The sequence below is a fragment of the Culex pipiens genome, chromosome 2 (assembly GCF_016801865.2).
Source record: "Culex pipiens pallens isolate TS chromosome 2, TS_CPP_V2, whole genome shotgun sequence".
Classification (NCBI taxonomy): Eukaryota; Metazoa; Arthropoda; class Insecta; order Diptera; family Culicidae; genus Culex; species Culex pipiens.
In genome coordinates, this window is record NC_068938.1 from 33,944,854 (window position 1) to 33,968,038 (window position 23,185).

General features: G+C 32.2%; 1 protein-coding gene across 2 annotated transcripts in view; it reads right to left on the reverse strand.

Annotated features, from left to right (window-relative positions):
* Positions 1–3,960: 3,960 nt before the first annotated feature.
* Positions 3,961–23,185, reverse strand: part of LOC120427812 (calcium uptake protein 1 homolog, mitochondrial-like) — a 52,026-nt gene continuing 32,801 nt past the window's right edge. For both annotated transcript variants that reach the window (XM_039592735.2, XM_039592736.2), the window contains exons 7-10: positions 5,307–5,467; positions 5,011–5,252; positions 4,657–4,874; positions 3,961–4,561 (exon numbers count right to left, since the gene is read on the reverse strand). In XM_039592735.2, coding sequence (XP_039448669.1) covers positions 4,407–4,561; positions 4,657–4,874; positions 5,011–5,252; positions 5,307–5,467 — 776 coding nt within the window. In that variant the 3' untranslated portion in view covers positions 3,961–4,406. The remainder of the gene's footprint in view (positions 4,562–4,656; positions 4,875–5,010; positions 5,253–5,306; positions 5,468–23,185) is intronic.

Consider the following 23,185-nt stretch of genomic DNA (forward strand, 5'->3'; position numbering starts at 1 on the left):
GTTGCAACTAATTTTGAAATCATCATTGAATGTTGATGTTGATGTTGATTTTAGGTAAACTATTTGATATCGTTGCAAATCATCGTTGAACAAATCTCAAGACTTCAGTACAAAAATGAACTAATAAAAAATGTATAGAAGAAAATGTAGGATTTTAATTTATTTTTCAAATATTATTAAAAAAAACGAAATTAAAATATTATCAACCCGTAAGAATTTTCTCATACTGTATGTCCCACGCCAATATGACGGAAGGTGATTATCATTGCAAATCAATGTACCTTAAAAAAATGAAATACTTGTGACTTAGAAAATATTTTACTTGTGGATATTTGTTTTTTATTATATTTTAAGTTTTTTCATATATTTTGATGGAGGCGCAAGATCATTCATAAAGCTCCGTTTTAGGTGAAGATTCACGAAGTATCGTGCGACTCCTTTGTAATGTATATTAATTTTTAAAATTAAAATAAATTAAAAAATTCCAGGGTAAAATATTTTTCTTTTCACAGATATTTTCAAAGGACCTCTTAAGCGTCCTTTCCACGTAGAAATTGTTCAGATACATTGATTTGCAATAATAATCTCCTTCAGCCATGGCGTGATGTCCATGAACGTTTAAAAAAAAAATGTTTCGGTTAATATTGTCATTTAAAAAACAAGGTGCCTGTCACTGTGCTTCTTATAAATGTCAGCCTGAAAAAGAGCAAATTGAATTTTAATATTCAAAAGATCATTAAGGCCAGGTTTCTTTTAATTATTCATTCAAAAATAACAATTTAATATTTAAATTTATTAGCTTTGAATACATTATTTGCAAGTTTGAGGTTAAGCAAATAAATCCAAATTTACTTACAAAACTGTTCTTCTCAAAATGCCTCTAAAACTGAAGATATTTTTTGATTTCTGTTTCCATAACGTATAAAACTTGTAACCTAGAAACTTTTTTTTCGTTTTGTGATTCGAACTTATTTTTCTTGAGAAAAACATGACGCTTAGAGAGTATTTAAATAATCTTATTTATCAATGTTTTAAAAATAATTAACTAATAATAGTTGACTAACTTTTGAAACATTTAAAAATATGTGGAGTCGGAGTCGGAGTCGGAGCCAACCATTTGTTGAAAGCTGGAGTCGGAGTCGGAGTCGGAGTCGGCTAGAGTTGGTAGGCCGGAGTCGGAGTCGGAGTCGGAGCCAACCATTTGTTGAAAGCCGGAGCCGGAGTCGGAGTCGGAGTCGGCTAGTCTGAGAAAGCTGGAGTCGGAGTCGGAGTCGGAGTCGTTTGAAATATGACCCGACTCCGCAGCCCTGCGAAAAATTTATTTCAAAAAATCTTTCAGGAAGAAAATCGTCAATACTTAGATATTTTGTAAACTTATGATTGCAAAGCCACTGGATAGGCGATAATGCGTTTTCAAATACCACTAAAACCGTGGCTTGTAATTTGAGTTTTCATGCTTTTTAAACTTTTATTATTTGCTCCACCCCTCGACTTTGACAAAAACATTTTTATACCGAATTCGGTGAACGGCTTAGTAAAACAGAAGATTTTTTTTAAAAATTGATTGCATGATGAAAAATAATGAAATTTCGTATCCAATTTCGGTTAAATTTTACCGAAATCGGCAGTTTTTAGTTTACTGATCTTTCAGTAGTTATAAAATCAGTATTTTTTAACTCGGTAAGTAGTCTAAGTTTGTGGACTTTTTGTTCTATAAGAGTCAAAAGAACCAAATATAGATCGTATAATCAAAAAATGAAAAAAATCACATTAAAAATTAATTCCTCAAATAGTCTACTTAGATTTACCTTCAACGTATACAAATCGACTCAAAGTGCCCTTCAGAAGAAGAGCATTTCAAATTAACAAGCTTTAGCACACCAAACCCTTTTTTAAGTATTTTTTTTTGCCGTAAATAGTGGTTTACAGCAATATTTTGAAAAAATATAGTGTACTAAATGCGGTTAATTCAAAATGCTTTTCTTCTTTAGGGCGCTTACGTCACATAGTCAAATCACTGAAAATTATCGATTTTACAGTTCAATTGCTATTATAAATCAATGCAAAAAATATATATATTTGTTTTACTGAAAAGAAGGTATCTTGACAATGAAGTGGAAAAAAACAATTAGGCTTACAAACTTTGTTTAAAATTTTGTCGTCAAAGTCGAGAGCAGGGAAAAATAAGCAGGAAAAATAAAACAATTTTAAAATCCATGACCAATTTCAATAATATTAAAGCAAAAAGTATCACAACATGTTTTATACATTATTACAGTAATGCTACTTTCGAAAATTAGCAAAATATAAATTAAGAAAAATTGTGATGTTTTTGGCCAATTTCCGAAAAATACAGAAATAAACGTTATAAAAGGGTAATTCTCCGCCAACTCATACAGCAGTTGCCCCGACCTCTCTTCGATTTGCGTGAAACTTTGTCCTAAGGGGTAACTTTTGTCCCTGATCACGAATCCGAGGTCCGTTTTTTGATATCTCGTGACGGAGGGGTGGTACGACCCCTTCAATTTTTGAACATGCGAAAAAAGAGGTGTTTTTCAATAATTTGCAGCCTGAAACGGTGATGAGATAGAAATTTGGTGTCAAAGGGACTTTTATGTAATTTTTTTTTTTTTTAGTTTATATTTATTCAGATTTTCTTTTCCATATACATTCATTAAGTTAAAATATTATTGAGTGTCAAATCACAATCGATGACTTTTCACCTCAATTTTAAATACTAGCAACTTTCATTTATTCATGAAATATTGTAGCTTTCGCTATTCAGTGATTTCAAATGTAGGAGGTCCTACATGTACAAAAGTGAAAAGGGATACCTTAAAACTAACTTATAAACTATATAAAGAGCGGATCAATGCAGCTGAAGACTGCAATGATTTTTGTCGAAATGCATCAATTATCTTATTTGACATAACATCCAAAGTGTCAACTTCGGCTAATTGATGAAGTTCACTCTTTTATGTAAAATTAGACGCCCGATTTGATGGCGTACTCAGAATTCCGAAAAACGTATTTTTCATCGAAAAAAACACTGAAAAAGTTTAAAAAATTCTCCCATTTTCCGTTACTTGACTGTAAAAAAATTTGGAACATCTCATTTTATGGGAAATTTAATGTACTTTTCGAATCTACATTGACCCAGCAGGGTCATTTTTTTCATTTAGAACAAAATTTTTCATTTTAAAATTTCGTGTTTTTTCTAACTTTGCAGGGTTATTTTTTAGAGTGTAACAATGTTGTACAAAGTTGTAGAGCAGACAATTACAAAAATTTTGATATGTAGACATAAGGGGTTTGCTTATAAACATCACGAGTTATCGCGATTTCACGAAAAAAAGTTTTGAAAAAGTTACTTTTTGCGTGCTTATTGTAAGTTCAGAAAGAAGTTGCCTACTAGATGAAGGTATTGGTATTAGTGGCATAATTTTTGTAGTTGGTTTCATGAAAACTTTAGACATAAAATAAAATTGTTCATGAATTTTAAAATTGTTTATTTTTTATAACTTTAACAGGTTGCCAATGGAAAATGAAGATTTCTTGGATCAACATGAATACATAAAATTATTGATGGAATCGTGCTTTTTTAAACATTTTAGAACAAAATATGATAAAATATGATAGACCATTTTTTAGCAAAGCTTGTAGACCTTGGTCAACTACAGAAGCCGGAGTCGGAGTAGTGAAAAATTTTAACGGGTTAGATATCTCACAACTGGACAATTGTTCACAGACAACTTTTTTAAAGTCCTGGTACAATCGCGAACGCCAACCTAAAGTGTCAACTAGGTAACGGGGTTTGGAAATTTCCCCAAAACAAAATGTTTTTGAGTACTCATGCAAACATCCCACAAGACAGTTCAAACTTACAAACATTGGATTTCCCCCGACAAACACAAACCAACAAAGGACAGTTCGGATAAGTAAACACCTTACACCTCCCACTATGGACAATAACAATTGATTTAATATCAGACATTTACAATAGTTTAGATTCGAGAGAACAGATGAAAAAGGTAGGACGCGGACACGCTCAACATTCAAATGGACCAATAAGTCGGAAGAATGGACTAAAATGCGATTTGTTTGGGTAGTTTGCTGACACTTAACTGGTAACGATTTTTCTTTCTCTACTTCTGCGTTGTTGCGCTTGATAGTTTAGTGTGACTGAGTGTTTGATGGCTAAGTACATTTGCTTACTTCATCTCTACATATAGTTTGTATGAAATAATCTCGTTTAAAGTAACAAATGTTAGAATTTTTAAACGAAACATAGATTCAGATGAACACAATTTTAAACATATACAAAATATGAAATCTCCTTATATTTAGTTAGTAATTTCCCACAAGTGGACGATTACACACGAAGATTACACCGTAGCCGACCGTACTTACAGATCCAGCAGCACCGGTTTGGTGTCCTTGGCACATTTTAGAATCGAGTGCATCAGCTTGACGAAGCCGGTGTCTTTGGGCTTTTCCAGTCCTCTCATCAGCCGATTCTTCATGACCGCCACAAACTCTCGGTTGCTGAGCTGTCCGTCCACTGTGAGATTTTGGTTAGGGGAGGGGGAAGAAGAATTGCAAAAATTGAAAAAAAAACCAAAGCGAAACTACTTGGCACTGCTGCCGAATACTCACTGTTCTCGTCGAAGATCGTAAACACAACGTCAATGACGTGATCGGTAAGCTCTACCAGTGCTACCGTCTTCGCCACATGTTTCAGCGTGGCCTGATCGATGGACGCCCCGGCAATGTGGTAGAAAGTTAGAGCAGTATCGACGTCGTTAATGTTGTTCAGAAAGTGGAAAAAGTTCAGATAGTCCTCCTTGGAAATGCCGGCGCCGTGGTCGCGGAACCTTTTTGCAATGATTTAGTTTTAAGGAAAAGCGAGTTGAAAAATGAAGGGAATCGAAAAAATTACTATTCTAATAGCTATTCTACGCTGAGAAAAATATCTACCGTGAAAAGGAGCCCCTCAAGCGAAAATCTTACCTCTTCTTGACACGCTTGATCTTCTTAACCTTCTTCTTTTGCGTGTAGCCAGCGTAAGCAAGCAGCAGTTCGGCGAAGTCAGACTCGCTAATGTTACCGTTTTCGTCCGGATTCTTACGCATAAACTCCAACGTTAGGATCTCCCGCTGCAGCTGCTGCTGAAAGTCCAGAAACTTTTCGATCGTCAACTTTTCGTCATTTTTCGGGCCAAAGAAGTACGTTGTCAGTGCCGAATTTACACCCTACAATTGAAATTTGTTAAATCTATCTCAAAATATTAACCGAAACAAACATACCTTGAAAGTATTGCCCGTGTTGGCGTGATCCCGGTGCCGGCTGCCGATGCTCGTCTGCTGGCGGATCAGGTTGGCCACCTTCTCAAACTCCTCGCTGTCCACGTCGCCGTCCCCGTTCAGGTCGAACATGCGGAACGCGATTTCAAAGTGGCGCCGGGATGCTGCAAAAAAAAATACGGAGAGAATAAATAATATTTTCTAAAATAATGATTAAAAGATAAAAAAATGCCTTTGTTTTTCAAAATATTCAAGAAAATGTGGCAATTTTTCAAGTGATATTTCTCAGTTGGCGAAACTTTGTAATTATTATTATCATTGTTATTTATTCCCGTTTATTCCCGATCCCCGCTACCCGCTACTATATATCATATCTTGAATTTGGTAACATAAAATTACGATTGTTGACTTTTTTGGAAATATTTTCAAAACAAAATGCTGTTTGTTTTAACAAGTTTGTAGGGCGTCCAATTTTCCCGGGTTTTGAATTTCCCGGGAAACGGGGAAAATATTTTTAAAATCCCGGGAATTCCCGGGATCCCGGGAAATTTTTGCAGCAGTCAAAAAATCTATTTTTTCATTATATTTGTTACGTTTTTCTTGCTTAAATCATACAATTAGCTCAAAACTGTTAATGGTGATAAGCTACACTTTAATCTGAACAAGGACAGCAGTCTTTAGATAGTTTAAAACACATTAAAAAAATGTGTTCTTTGATGTGCTTTGGAATTTAATTGAACCAGAATTTTGAATATATTTCTTTTATTTTTTTAGTTATATAATATAACTACAAAAGCTTATACAATTTCAATTAAAGTGTCTAAAACAACAAGAAATAAAATTATACCAGACAATGTAACACTTTGGATAAGTTTGGAATTTTATGTTTTATATTTAAAAACATATTTTAAAAATTATCTTTAAGTCACTACCAACCAACTACCAACTGGGGATAATCGGGACTGCAGTCTGAATAGGTACAGGAGATTTTAGAGCAATAAATTTGGAAATCGGTGTACGAATTGTTTTGATCTGTTCCTGTTGTAATCGAAATCAATCAAAACAATCAGAACATTATTCAAAAACAAATTAGCTTAAACAGCTGTCTAAATTCGTTACTTTTGTCCTAATTTGCTCCAGATGCCGGTTTATGATGAATAGCTAAATAATTTTTAAAATATTATGCTTTTTTTCAAGTTTAAAGTCATAAATATACATGAATATACAGCAATTCCCCACGAAAACAGCATGATTCGAAAAAAAAAGTTCTCCGATCGGGCTCAAAATTTTTCTGGGGGATCCTTGGCCGAAATAATTAGACCCGTATTTTTTTGTTTGGCCATTAGGGTGACCTACGCCGTGTTAGAGTGGTTTGAAAAATGGCAAATTTCGTCGATTTTCGCAAAAACCACATTTTTCAAAAAATCATATCTCCGCGCCATTTCATCCGATTTTAGCTGTCCTAGACGCAAAAGAAAGGTGATTAGTTTGGCTATTTGGAAAAAATAGTATGAAGTTTCAAAAATCTAGCTTAACATTTGAAAAGGTCGTATGAAAACATAAAATGCTGATTTGAAGGTCTCGGGACCAAAGAGCCTATGTCTGAAAATATTTTTATCGGATTCCTCGGAAAATTTCACATAATATATCAGAAAATGGTGAAGTTATGTTTTAGATACTCTGAGATACGATTTTTTGAAAATAAAAACTGGATTTTTCGACGCGCCACGCGCAAAAACCGGAGAATGACGAAATTGGCAAAAAATCAATTTTTTCACTAAAACTGCGATAACTTTAAAATTTTAGTGATGACCTATACATGTTAGGGTATCAAAATTTTCGTAATTAAAAGACGCAACTTTTGGTACCATAACATCTATAGGTCATTTGTCATTCAAATTTTAAAGTTATCGCAGTTTTAGTGAAAACAGTCGATTTTTTCCCGTTTTCGTCATTTTCCCATTTTTGCGCGTGGCGCGTCGAAAAGTTTTTATTTTCAAAAAATCGTATCTCGGAGTATAGAAAACATAACTTCACCATTTTCAAATATATTATGTGAAATTTTCCGAGGAATCCGATAAAAATATTTTCAGGCATAGGCTCTTTGGTCCCGAAACCTTCAAAACAGCATTTTAAGTTTTCATACGACCTTTTCAAATGTTCAGCTAGATTTTTGAAATTTCATACTATTTTTCCCAAATAGCCAAACTAATCACCTTTCTTTTGCGTCTAGGACAGCTTAAATCGGATGAAATGGCGCGGAGATATGATTTTTTGAAAAATGTGGTTTTTGCGAAAATCGACGAAAATTGCCATTTTTCGAACCACCCTAACACGGCGTAGGTCACCCTAATGGCCAAACAAAAAAATACGGGTCTAATTATTTCGGCCAAGGATCCCCCAGAAAAATTTTGAGCCCGATCGGAGAACTTTTTTTTCGAATCATGCTGTTTTCGTGGGGAATTGCTGTATAATAATAAGTCTTTTTTTAAATAAATAAAATTTAGTAGAAAATATCTAAGGTGCAAAGCATTTTGCAATTTTCCCTGTCAAATTAATGCTGTTATATGCCGAATACAAATTTTAATGCTTTAAAATGCTTATCGATTACTAATTTCCACAACCAAATCTGAATTCCTAGACCAAAATTTGATATGTTTTCAATTTCGGGAATTCCCGGGACAAAATATGAAAAATCCCGGGATTCGGGAATTCTCGGTTTTGGAAAAATCCCGGGATTTTTGTCCCGGGAATTCCCGGGATGGACGCACTACAAGTTTGCCAGCAAAGTTCCTCTTAACACTAAGGTTTAACCGGATTCCCTTGGATATTTTTGTTTTTTTTTTCTGAAAGAGCTAACGATTTCAAATTTATCTGCATCAATAACTCAAAAGTGATGAAAATTCAAATGGGACATTTATGAGAACAATGTTTATTCTCCTTTGTTCAGGAGGTCATTTGAGCAACTTTTGTTCTACAGAATCAAATGATTTCTCTTGTTTATGTTTCTTACTTTCTTACTTTTTTAGTATTTAAATTTTCAGTTATTTTGTTTAGTTTATGTTTGTTTCTGATAGTATTTTACTTATTCTGCCACCTTCCAAGAGTACCTTTTGCCTTTTTAGTTTTTTTTTATTTTAACAGTCACTTTAACCAGACATGAGAAAAGGTAAATGCGGATGAAGAGCGAATCGAGCTCAGTATCCTCTTACAAAGGCTTAGAGTAAGTGTAAAACAAATGAAAAATATGAAGGAAGAAAGACAAGCAAATAAAATGAAAAGATAGTATGTCAACGCGGATGGATCGATGAAAAGAAGAACTCAGGAATAAGAAATAGTCAATGCGGATGGAGGAGAAATCGGACGAACTCCTCACAAATACATCAGTATAGAAAAATATTGCTCCAGCTGTCAATAAACTGTGTAGTCTCTTCAAGAAGCATGCTTTGATTTTTCGTTCTATAATTTGATACTTCCCGCTCTCGACGGTCTCTTCAATATCGACAACGAGAGAGCCCACTGTATTGACAATCAGAAATGTAACTAGACTTGTGTAAGTTGTTTTTAAATGCATAATCCTGAAAAAGTGAAACATAATTAAATAGAATTGAAAACAAAAATAATACCTCAAAAATCGGAATCCGTTTGAAAGTCGGTTAAAACAATATTAAAAAAAAAATCTTTAATCAGTATTTTTTTCAAAAGGGTGGTAAAAATCAAGGTCCAAGAATTCAATCACATGTTAGAAACTGTTGCTTTTTGGTTTTGCAAGACTCAAAATTAAAAAAAAATATTGGTTTTAAATAGAATGAAACACGGATTTTGAACCAATAATTTCAAGCATGATTTATTATCCGAACAAACAAAAATTATCGAAATATTTGATGTAAAAGGACATTTCTATTGATTTTCCAATAGCATTCAAAAAAAATAAAGTTTGTTAGTGTAAGGATAGTATTGCTTAATAGAGATAAAGTAAATATATAGTAAGAATAAATATTTATTGAAAAAAGGTTTTGTTTTCTTTAAGGTTGTAATGATTTAGAAAAAAAAAAAAAGTTATTTTACAATAAAGCACTGATTTTTCGAAATACACGTAATTTTCATTTTTCAGCATAAAATAAATTTCTACAATGTTATTCTTAATGAAATTTAGAAAAGTGCTTTAAAAAGATTATATTCTGAAAATGTTCGATTCAAAATTTATTAAAATTATTATAACAAACTTTTCATAAGAGAAATTTTGCATTTGTTTTTTTATTTCATACAGAAGTAAACTTCGCAAAAAAATATTTGGAAAACATTTAATTACATCTAAAAATGATATAAATATGTTATTTTACTAGTAATTGAAATTCAATAAGCTTTAGTATTTTTGTTTTGCGATTCTCATGCGGCCCGCGAATATACACTGATTAAAAATGATAGTAACCCGAGCAGACGGAAATAACTTGGGAATAACATTTTTTGTTATTTGAAAATACTAAGCCAATAACATTTTATGTTATTTATAACAGGATTTGTTATTCGTCATTATGATTTTTTTGTTATTGGATTGTTATCGTCATAACAGACTAATAACATTTTTAGTTATTCTTCGAACAAATCTTTGTTATTATTTTTTGTTATTTTAACAACTAATCCGATCATCCCAATAACAGTTGGAGTTATTCTTCCATAACAAAAAATGTTATTCCAAAGTTGTTTTGGCTTTCAACCAATATCAGACCGATAACAAATTTTGTTATGATAACATAAACTGTTATTAAACCCTTATGCAAAAATTGATTTTTTCATGAAGATTCCATAACACTTTCTGTTATTTTAACAGTATTTGTTATTGAAATGGCATGATTTTTGTTATTACCGTCTGCCCGGGAACACTTGAACAATTTAATTTAAAAATATGTGTATTTTTTAATGTTCACATATTTATAAAGATTAAAAAGAAACTTCTGAAATAACAAAAAACACGCTCAAAATTTTCACAGTTACTTGTTTTTGCCTAATGAATCGAATCAGAGGGTATCCCTGAGGTCGATTAATTTATTGTCACCCTATTGCATACTAATTGTTACTTTAAATACCTATGGGAAATGTTAGTAAAAACATTAAAATCATTTGCAAAGTCACATAAAAAAATTCAAACTTCTAAACCTAAAATAACAACATTTCTTCTTTCCAAAGCTTTTTAAACATCAAAAATTAGTTGAAAATTGATTTTTGGCTAATTTTGAGATTCAATTTTATTTATTTTTCGTAGATTTTTGTCCTTCGATTTCTAAGCTTATTTTTAAGCGAGTGCGAGCGAGATCATTTGAAGATATTTTTCGAAAAAAATCTTTCAGAACATTTAAATTATCCAAGAATATGAAACGTACTAAATTAGGAGAGCAACTTCCCCGGATGCATTACGAGTGTTATAACATCCGTACCAGGTTTCAAGATCAATAAAAACCTTCCCGCCAACCGATTGCCACGCTCCGTTGGCAATAAATTTCCACAACCACCAGCAGTGGGGAAGGAAATCACCATTAAATGCAAATTATGTAGGAAAGCAAGAGCACACCGTCAGAGCACTGGGAAAGAACTCCTCCAACTGATTTTCTAATAATGACGTGCATCCTCCACTTTCGAGTTCTGTGTGATCAAGAACTTGAAAGCAATTACATACCGAACCCACATAGGACAGCGGGCCAGGCCTTATTTACTCGTCCTGATTCGCGACGATTCTACCTCCAAAGCTAACATTTACCTACCAGCAGCACTAACTAAAGTGCCAACAAGCCCGATATGTACCAACGGCTCTATAGTAGCTGCCACTTGGCGTCATCATCACATCATCGTCTTTTCGTACTGGGAATAGGGGGGTAGTGGACGGCCCCCCGGGGGGGTGGACGCACAAGGACGCGAAGGGGACAGTTATATCCGGTTCTATTTTTAGACCCCCTGTTCCAATTTAGTTCGTGCAGCAGGCAAAAACATAACGAGTTTCAAACGTACACTCACTCGCTCTGTCTCTCTTTGAACAGGTTGATAAATGTTCCGGTGACAGCTTGCATGGCAAAAAGCTTTCACTCTCACACGTGCAGCACACGTACACGCGCACACATACGGACTCTCACATTGAATGGCAAGGATTGCGTTGCGACAGGCGAGCAGGACACTTATCCTTGAGTGCTCGGTCAGCCATTAATTATTTAGCATTGCTAGTTTTTTTTGCCTCTTTTTTCTATTTTGATCAGGAAACTTTCCATGAAACGTACTCACTTTTTTGTGACACACTGTATTCAGTCTATTCCCTGTTTGGCACCACATTTTCCAGCTTCCAAAACATTCATCAAAAGCACACCCCAATTTGGCCAAAAGAAAACAAAAATCAAAACGATTTGCATGACACGCTCCGGCACGTTATCCTTTGCATGTCACACAGATCAGGGCACGTGATGAGGCGTGATGCAATTATCTTTTGATATACAAGGACCGTTCCGCGTGGTCCAAAAATAAGTGCACTGTCGGGAAATGAGTTCGACGATGTTGACAGCTTGACGGTAATTCATAAATATTTGAGTGATTTATGCGCATTGAGTAATCGATCTTTATAATCGAAATATATTTTTAAAACTACAGTCCAGACTCGATTTTCCAAAGGCCTTGGAAAATTATTACTTTGGATAATCGAATCATGTCCAATAAACTACTCTAAACTGATTTAGAATTTTTAGATCCAGGAAGGTGGTCAAACTGGCGGCTATGAAATATTAAGAAAATACATGGTAATTGCATAGTCAATCAATCATTAATATTTTACTAAAATGAAGTCGCGGAACTCCAATTTGTTTGTTAGAAGTGAGAAAAAAAAATGTCATGATTCGATTATTCCAAGTACCTAAAAAAATTCATTTCGAAAATTATATAATTTGAACTAAACTTAGAAATTAGGAAAATTATCTATTTCTAAACCTTTTTAAAAGCAAAACCTGATTAAAAAATGAAATTATTGTTATTAAAAAAGAACAGAAAATTCAAAAAAAAAGGTGGACCAAAGTGTCTGAGATATTGTCAGTTGAAAATTACTAGGCTAGTTAGGGGACACTTAAAAAAATCAGATTCATCGATTCGAGCTGCTTGTGAGGCTTCAAATGCAAAAAAAAAAAACAAAATTTGTATCTTGAAGTAGCTACTACTTTAAAACGGTAAATTTTATCAAAAAATATGTGAAGTATGACTTTTCGATTGCAAATTCTATTTTGATTCAAACAAATGTTTTTTGATAATTTTTTTGTCCAAGGTTTCTATATTTTCCAAAAATCATATACCTATTCTTAGTCAGATTTTGGACTATCACGCACTAGATATGGCTCAGGGTATTTCTTTTCTTAGTCATATAAAAAATGTAAAAAAAACATATTTATAACGTTTAACTTTTAGCAATAAAAAGTTAAATAAAAAAAAATCGATATATTTTTAACCTAAAACTTTGCCGAAAACACCAAATCGATCAGATTTTTTTTTAAATATTCGACTAATATTGCTTAAAAAAAATCCAGATTTGCATCTATTTTATCTTTTACATTATAATGAATTTCATATCAAAGCAAGATTCAACAATCGGTGACATTTTGCCAGTCATTTTTTTTTTTAATTTTCATCTCACTTTTCAAAAACAAAATCAAAATCAATAGGCAAAAATAATTTAATCAGTAGAAAAATCTCTAAAATTTTATTTAAAAAAAGATAGCATTTTTTAACATAAAAAATATTTTTCGAAAAAAATTCAAAACTGAACTAAAATGCATTTTTTGTACTGATAATCATATTTAGCATGTTTGGCCTTGTAGAGTTTAGAATTTTTATGAAATTCCAATGTACAGCAAAAAAACTTTTTTTTCGCAAAAAAATAAAATTTTTGTCAGTACTTAGTTATTTTGGAAACTAATGATGGCCAAATAACTGGACAGGTGTATAATGCATTTTAAAACACTTTTTTCATAAAAATGTTGAAACCATGACTCGTAATTTCAATTTTTATACTTTTTTATCGAGGGACATACACTTCAAAAAATGTTTGCATCGGCCTAACTAGTGTGAAAAAAAAACTTTATTTAAGCACCTTTTGAAAAACAATGTTTAAGCGCCCTTTGACGGGATTTAAAGTATGTATGTTCAAATATAATCAATAGGTTATTTTTAATAAAAAAGATACCGCAGGGTGACCACTCAAATCCCATTTTGAAATTCCTGACTTTTTCCCGACTTTTCCAGAATCTCAAATAATGGGCATTTCTTATCTAAAAAATGATTTCAAACAAAAAACTCTTTTGAAAAAGTCAACATCAACCATAAAAAAAACTAAATGAATAAAAAAAACTATTGACAATTTTCGTAAAAAAAGAAATTTAACAACAAATTTCTTTAAAAAGAAAACATCAAAAATTAAAGCACTCATTATTTTGATTCAAATTAGAAACATAAACAACAAGTCTTTGAAAAAAACCGAATGCTTAATATCATTTATAATTTCAACTTTAATTTTTAAAATTGACAAAAGTATAGTTTTTGATACTTCGTTTCAACTGGAAATGACAAAAAGTTAACGAATTTAAAATTGTATTCTTAATTTTAAATCATGATTGCTGTTATGTTTATTGTTTATTTTAAGTTTCCTTTTAAAATTTGTTATTGAATTTTAGAACTAATGTTGATTTATCTGGTTGTCAGTATTTGACTGCATTATTTTTTTTTTTTCAATTAAAAAAAACAGTTTGACAGGATTCTATGTTGCTAGCCATAATCGTTAAAATTAGGCTCAATTTTAAAATCACTTTTTTATTAACTTTGTTGTTGCTTTAAGAGAGTAAGAATAAGAGGTAATGTCAAGAAAAAACTATTGATTCATAAAAAATATTATAAAAATTTGTGTCAAATACATCCAGTATTTATAAGGATTATTAATGTTTCAAAAAACCTTTTCATTCTCAAATAGGAAAAGAACCCTAAATTTCAATTAAGTTACTGTATATACTGAATGAATTTAATTTAAAAAATTTACAAAATTATTCAAGAATTAGATTTTTTAAGCAGGTGTGCTTGGGATTCCCGACTTTCCCGACATTCTGACAAAAAATCACAAACTACCGACTTTTTCCCGATTTTTGGCGGGTTTTAGCGAATTCCCGACGTTTTTCAGACATTCCCGAATTGAGTGGCCACTAGGGAGACAAGAAAAATTGAAAATTCCGGAAAATCGCAAGAGATACCCCCTGGATCGATTCTTTAGGCAAAAACAAGTAACTGTGCCAATTTTGAGCCAAATCGGTTAAGGCTAAGGGGTCGCTTTTCATCGTTGAAGTTTATATGGGGAAAATCGCAAAAATGTATGGGGAAAAACATCGCTTCAGGATTTTTGCAGCAGGTAGCGCAGGTCTCGCCCAAAATTGTCCAAGTGTGAGATTCTTGTAGGAAATTCAATTACCTACAACTTTGTAGAAGGGTGCAAGACGATCCGAGTTGATCCTGATGAGTTATTAGCAATGCGATGAAAAGAAATCGGCTTATATACCGTAAACCGGGGTGACTTTGATAGGATTTGAATTTGTTTTTGGAATATTTTCCAACAGGTAAGGTTTTTCTCAAGATTATTATTTTTAAAACATGTACTGGGGTAGGCCACACAAAGTCCATGCACTTTTTCGGAAAAAAAAAGTTTTTTTCAATAATGTATAGAAAAATAGTTACGTTAAAAATTCTTAGTTTTAATTCCGGGGTGACTTTGATATTCATAGTTTTTCTTGTTAAAATCATATTTAAAATGTTCAAACTTTATTTGTACGTTAAATGTACCATCACTAAAGAAGCTGATATAGTTTTTTAAGAAAACAAAACAAGGTTTATATTTAGTAAACTAAGTGTAAAAGCTTTTTAGCAAAATACATATAAATTTTAGGTAAAATTGTTAAAAAGTCGGAATTTTGCCTAAAATTTGTTAAAACTGGTTTTGTTTGTAAAATTATCGATTTATATTGCATTTTATACTGAATTCGAAGCACGAATCACAAGTTTTCACATTTTACATGAAATTTGTTCAACTGAAATTGCCTATAAATTTGGAGATTTTTTTTAATTGTGTTTCAAAAACACATATTATTTATTATTTACAAACTTTTTTAACCTTCTCCTAGTGGAAAATTGTCCAAAGAATCCGAAAATGCATTCCGTTTTCCGATTAAAAATCATGTTCATTGAGAAAATCATGACACTTTGAGAAGTTTAAAATAATGACTTTCATCAACATTTTCTTAACTATAGTTAACTAACTTTTTAAACCTGTCAAAATTTTATGAAAAGTTCTTCTTGAGGTACTTTAAACACTTCTCTACCACGGTCAGTATGTTTCTAAACCATTCCTTACGTATTTTAATTGTACTCTTCATTTTGCGGAAAAATCAAAGTCACCCCGGCTATCAAAGTCACCCCGTTTTACGGTACTTGAAAGAATACAAGGGGTATATAGGAAGTATATAAGAAAATATTTTTTTCTAGAAAATCACCAAAAATCAGGATCAACTAGGATCGTTTTGCACCCTTGGACAAAGTTGTAGGGAATTGAATTTCCTACAAGAATCTCACACATGGACAATTTTGGGCGAGACCTGCGCTACTTGCTGCAAAAATCCTGAAGCGATGTTTTTCCCCATACATTTTCGTGATTTTCCCCATATAAACTTCAACGATGAAAAGCGACCCCTTAGCCTTAATCGATTTGGCTCAAAATTGGCACAGTTACTTGTTTTTGCCTAAAGAATCGAGTCAGAGGGTATCTCTGATGTCGAATTTTTTATTGTCACCCTAGTGGCCACCCTGATACCGATTAAAAGCTTTTGTCGTGAAAAGAGATGCACTACCGTACTTTTCAATCTAAAAAGCAATCTTACAGGCTTGCCGGCAGAGTTTTATTGCATGTTCTCTCAACTGCATGGGTAAATTAAGTGATGCAATAAATCAATTTCACAAATGCACTCTAGCTGATCTATTTTTAAAATCAACAACCCTCCCTCGAGGCATACTGATTTAATGACAACTGTAATTTGATTGCCTCCCCTTCGATAAATAGAATCGCAAGAATATGAAATCCCCGTGCTGACAGACGTGCGACAGCGTCGTCCTCCTCACGCGATCTGAAAACTAATCGAATGCAATTTGGCGCCAATTGCTGCACTTTCCCTCGGGGGGTGCAATGACATGGCAAAAAAAAAACAAACGAAAAACTTTCCATCAGGGCCGTAGCCAGGATTTTTGTTTGGGGGGGGCTTGGGTTCAAAAATTCAAAGGATATGGAAATCAGCAAATCAGAAATTCCATTTGTTTAAATTCACCTGGCTAACGGTATGATTATTGAGACAAATTATAACACTGTAAAATAATGTATGCAAAAAAGATTTAAAAAAGCTTCATCCTATGTTGAAAAAATTAAAAAGAAGAAAATGCTTCCTCAAAAATCCAGTTTTTTCATATACCATGTTTATATAAAAGGACTTGAAAAGAAAGTTATTTTTTAATGTTTTTTTTGGATTGTTGAAATTAAAACGAATTTCAAGAAAAACTTTCCGTTAGCAAATTATCATTAAATTTAAAATATACCCTAAATAAATTTTTAATAAAAAAATGCGCGAAGAATGTTAGTTTATCTCACTTATGTATAATTTCGTTCTCAACAAATCTGGATGAAAAACTTATGAAAAAATTGGTAAATTTCTACTATCTAATTTTAAACCGTTTAGATTTAAATTTTTTGCTGTGTGTATATTTTGATGGCAAATTTTATAAATAAAAACTATGAACTGAAAAAAATTGTTGCACGATTTTGAAACAAAATAAAACTCATAACTTAACTTTTCTTGAAAAAACATTAACACTGTTTTATTTAAAAAATTTCAAGGCTATTGAGGCTATTGGTTATTTTCTAAAGCTAATGCAACCTCTCCCAACTAAGAAAAAGTTTAATTACTGGTTGTATTGAATTTCGTTTTTTTTTACTGAATTTTAATGTATAAAGAGATATTAAGAAATGTTAAAAAATATAAACGCCACAATATTTACTGAAAAAAATGCATTTATTTAAAGCAAGCTTAAATCATAGTTTGATTTTTCCCCATTAAATCAAACAAAAAAATTCTGACAAATTGCTCCAGAATTTTGAGCATTAATAAAATTTTGCAAATTGTTGAAAAAATTTAAATCAGATCCTTATTTCTGAAAGTTTTTTTTAGCAGATAATATATGGTTGAGTGCTGTCAAAATTTTATCTTCGAATAAATATAGTTCAATTTTTCTTTTAATATGACTGAACAAACAGTTCATTTCCAAATTGAAAAAATCCAGCAAAGAGTATCACAAAATGCTTATAAACATTATTATAAGTATGCTAGAGTCAAAATAAATTCATAAAAAAACATTTATTTTTCAAAAAAAAATGTCTTTTTCAATTTTCGACCAAAAATCCGAAATATACAGTTATCTTCAAAGAGCACTATTTCATTAAAAAAGCTAAAATAAACACTATCCAAAATTGTGCGATGAAAAATAGAAAAACATATAAACACGATGAACACATTGAAATCTTCAATTAATTTTATTGCCGTCCGAACGGTATTTTAATCTGAAATGAGTTTTGAAAGAAAATATGAGTTTACATGAAAATAGGAGAAAAATGTCTGGCATTTTGCTACTAGAACCATATTTAACAAGAAGTAAGAAGCACGGAAGGAAAGTAAAATTCCATATAAAAAACACTCAAGCAATGGACAACGAATGGGTCACGAAAATATTTTTGTCAGGCGGTAAGCAGCTGAAAGAGAACAGAATCAAAAAGTGGCGTTAGACGTTTCTTCGCGCGCTAATTGTTTGCAATATTTTTTGATGAAAAAAATCAAATAACTTGAGTTTGTTTATTTGAATGCGACTGAAAATTAGAAACGTTTGAAACATGTTGTATATGTTAAAAAAATATTAAAAATACATAATTTCCTAAAAACGCAGAGTCGAACATTTAAAGGAAAGAGTTTGTTTTTACTAAGAGTGAAGTTAAAAATTAGGGAAAGCCATTACAAAAATCATATTTTTTCGGGGGAAAAAAAACTGAAAAACTCAACAATTTATAAATTGTAGAATTAAATAATAAGTATAGGTATTAGTTCATTTCAAATATTTAGGAATTCAAAATTTTTAGAATAAGGTAATTCTAAAACCAAAAACAATAAAAAAACGCAAAATTTTAAAAAATAGAAAATTCAAATTTTTTAGGATTTAAAAAAATAAAATTGAGCATTTCAAAATTCAGTAATTTAAGAATTTTTAAATTCAAATATTCCAAAATACAAAGAAAAAACACTTTGAAATAAAGAAAATTAAATCTAAAATTATTAATATTGTGAAATTTTTAAATTTAAAATAAGGCCGCTGCGAATATTTTTTTTTAAATTTATATCTCTCGATTCTGACCAAGCTCGAGGAGGCGGAGCAAAAGCAAATAAAAAATATATTAAAAAATAAATTATAAAACATGGTTTTATTATTTTAAATGTGTTTTAAAATGCATTTTGTACCAGTTGTTTTGCATCCTAAGTTTTCAAAATATCCGGCTAGTGACGAAAACTTTTTTTCTGTACTGTACATCGAAATTTTAGAAAAAAATATTATTTATTATTATTTAAAAATTTAAACTCTGAAATTCTAAATCTAAAGATGCTGGAAATTCAAAAAATCAGAAAGTTTCAAGTTTGAAAACAGAAAAGTATAAAAATAAAATATAAATCAGAAATTAAATAATAAGGAAATTCAAAAATCACTTGAAAAACGCTCCAAATATAAACTCCATATTAAATTAAAGAATTTAAAAAAAATAATCAATAAATATTCAAAACAACAGAAAAAATAATTTGGGAATTTTTAGTTTGAATTTCATGATTTTTTTCGGCCATTTTTATTTTTTGTATTTTTTGATTTGGCTCAAACTTTGTGGGGGACTTTCCTGTGCCCAAATAAGCTATTTTGTGTCATTGGTTCACCCATACAAGTCTCCATACAATTTTGGCTGCTGTCCATACAAAAATGGTATGTAAATATTCAAACAGCTGTAACTTTTGAGTGAATTTTCTGATCAATTTGGTGACTTCGGCAAAGTTGTAGGTATTGTTGAGGACTTTTGAGAAAAAAATAGGTACACGGATTTTTTTTTTGCAGATTTTTAATCAACTTTTTTTTCACTAAAACTCAATTCCCCAAAATACTTATTTTTTTTATTTTCGTGATTTTTTGATATGTTTTAGGGGGCAACTTTTGAGCCATAGAGAAACATGGTCAAAAAATCTGCCGCCGAGTTATGAATTTTTGTAAAAATAGTGATTTTTGGAAAAAAATTAAATTTCATGCCATTTCATGACAAATTTGACGTAATTTTTAATGTAAAATTGAACTTGCAATCGAAAAGTACTTTAAAGATTTTTTGATAAAGGGCTCCGTTTCGATTTTTAAAAATAGTGACCATGAGTGACCTACAATTTTTTTTCTGAAAAGTTCAGAATATTTGCAATAAAATTGTCTGAGAGACATTGAAGATTGGACATCTGGTTGCTGAGATAATGCGGCTTGAATAAAAAGAATCAGAAAATTGAAGTTTTATAAGTCTCACCAAAACAACCCACCATTTTCTAATGTCGATATCTCAGCAACTAATGGTACGATTTTCAATGTTAAAACATGAAACATGAAAAAATAAAAAATGGAATTTTTATTTATTTGATGTTAAAATTAAAATCAAATTCGGCTTCTGCCACCTCATTTCAGTCAAATTCTATATTTCATCACCGCCATTATGACCGCTTTCTTAAAATCACTTTAGAAAAGTGCCGTACTAAAGCTCGAAAATTAAAAATAACACACTCAGCAATTCCCCACGAAAACAGCATGGAAAACAACAAAAGTGCTCGGATCGGGCTCAAAATTTTAGTGGGAGTTCCCTGGCCGAAATAATTAGACCCGTATTTTTTTGTTTGGCCATTAGGGTGACCTACGCCGTGTTAGGGTGGTCTGAAAAATTGCCATTTTCGTCGATTTTCGCAAAAACCACTTTTTTCGAAAAATCATAACTCCTCGCCATTTTAACCGATTTCAATTGTCTTATACGCAAATGAAAGGTGATAAGTTGGCCTTTCAAAGAAAAATAATAAGAAGTTTCAGAAATCTAGCCTAACATATGAAAAGGGCGTATGCAACTTTAAAATGCCGTTTTGACGGTGTCTGGACCAAAGAGCCTATGTCTGGAAATAATTTTATCGGATTCCCCGGACATTTTTACATATTATACTAAAAAATGGGAGGAGTTCATTAACAGGATTCCGAGATATGATTTTTTGAAAATAAAATCCGTGTTTTTTGACGCGCCGCGCGCAAAAACCGGAGAATGACGAAATTGGCAAAAAATCAACTTTTTTCACAAAAACTGCGATAACTTAAAAATTTCAGCGATGACCTATACATGTCTGGGTATCAAAAGTTGCGTCTTTTAATTACGAAAATTTTGGTACCCAGACATCTATAGGTCATCGCTGAAATTTTAAAGTTATCGCAGTTTTAGTGAAAAAAGTTGATTTTTTGCCAATTTCGTCATTCTCCGGTTTTTGCGCGCGGCGCGTCAAAAAACACGGATTTTATTTTCAAAAAATCATATCTCGGAATCCTGTTAATGAACTCCTCCCATTTTTTAGTATGTTATGTAAAAGTGTCCGGAGAATCCGATAAAAATATTTCCAGACATAGGCTCTTTGGTCCAGACACTGTCAAAACGACATTTTAAAGTTTCATACGCCCTTTTCATGTGTTAGGCTAGATTTTTGAAACTTCTTATTATTTTTCTTTGAAAGGCCAACTTATCACCTTTCATTTGCGTATAAGACAATTGAAATCGGTTAAAATGGCGAGGAGTTATGATTTTTCGAAAAAGGTGGTTTTTGCGAAAATCGACGAAAATGGCATTTTTTCAGACCACCCTAACACGGCGTAGGTCACCCTAATGGCCAAACAAAAAAATACGGGTCTAATTATTTCGGCCAGGGAACCCCCAGAAAAATTTTGAGCCCGATCCGAGCACTTTTGTTTTTTTCCATGCTGTTTTCGTGGGGAATTGCTGACTTTATTCGATTTTTCGAAGTCAAATTATTGCAAGGTCTACGGGAAATTGAGGCTGGGCTGAACTTTATTTGACCTAGGCGCTCTTTTAGACATTTGTTCTTCTTTCTTCTTTGAAAGATAGCTCAACGTCTCAGTGTAGGATAGATTTTGCACCAAAGTAAAACGATGATCAAATATGCAGCTCAAGTGTTAAATATTGGATCTATATTCCACAAAGTTTTTGCCCGGCAATGGACGCAAAAATTACATATTTTGATCAATGTATTCCAGATTCTCTATCTAACAATCTATTTCTGGGAGAATGAAAGAGAACACACAATCATCGATTTTAGATTATTTTTTCGATAGTCCATAATAAAACAAATATGGGAAAAATTTCGGGGGGGGCTGCAGCCCGGTAGCCCCCCCCCTGGCTACGGGCCTGCTTTCCATTCACAGGGCACAAATGGAAAAGGGCCTCCTGTTGCTGGATTGCAAGCATTCCGTCCAAATACGATGACGATGGAGAAAGTCAGAAAGTGGGGTGGTGATGGGGGGGCTAGATGCCAAAAAAAGAGGCACAAGCAGAAAGTTGTGTATCATCTAGCCATCAGGTGTGTGATTTGGATCCACCACGAAACACGAAGGGGCAGTACGGCGAAGCTGTTGCGCGAAGATTCCGGGGGGGATTTTGGAGGAAATGCTTTTTTAACCGGAAGGCAACGTTTCGCGAGGTAGGTTGATGAAAGTGTTTCGGAAATGAAAATTTCGAACGACTGTTGTTTTCACTGTGTTGCTTTGTTCCAAACATTAAGTGGATTGCCTTCTACAGATAATTTGTTCGGAGTACATATGTATATAAATAGACAATTTCGTTTCTTTTTTAAAATATTTTGAGATGCCCTCAATAAGTTTTAAAAATTGCATGATGAAAATTACAATTCCATATTCGATTTACTGAATAGTTTCCAAAACTTCATTATAAGAGTCCCCGCCTTAATTGTTCACAAACTCAACTTTTTCAGATCGAGCTAAAACTTGGTGAGGCAGTTGTTGTTGATACTTGGATTTTATTTCGTTCTAGTTTGTAAATTGTGCATTTTATAGCTTAAATTTTGAAAACTTCCTTAAGAATTTACCAATTAAAATGCACACTTTTTGGTTAGTTGCATTCGTTGATACCACCTGAGCGGTTATAGTTTATGTTTTATGATAATTTATTGAATGTTCTATCAATTATGGAGATTTTAATATTTTTTACGTTTTACTTGACTTTCAACTCACAGGAGTTCAGTAAATGAGTTTCAATGTAAAATTATTATTTTGTTTTGCCCCCCTGATTTTTCGAGGATCTATACTGCCCATGATCGCATAAATGTCCCATATGCAAAAATAGCAATCTGAGAAAAACGCAAGGCAAGTTTGTCCCACACGTAAGGCAACGTGTTAAGTTTTGACGAAAAAACTGGATTTCCTCCCGATTTCTAGAACAAAGTACTGGATGTTATTCAAGAAATTTTAGAAAGAGCACACGATTTTGAACCAAACTGCATCAATAACTCAAAAGTGATGAAAATGCATATGGGACATTTATGCGATCATGGGCAGTATAGGGAGGATAAAAAAATGAAATACAAATTCAATGACCTTATCCATGTTATTAGAAACCAACATTCAATGTTATTTTTGTAATTCATTCAATTAAAATTTACCAA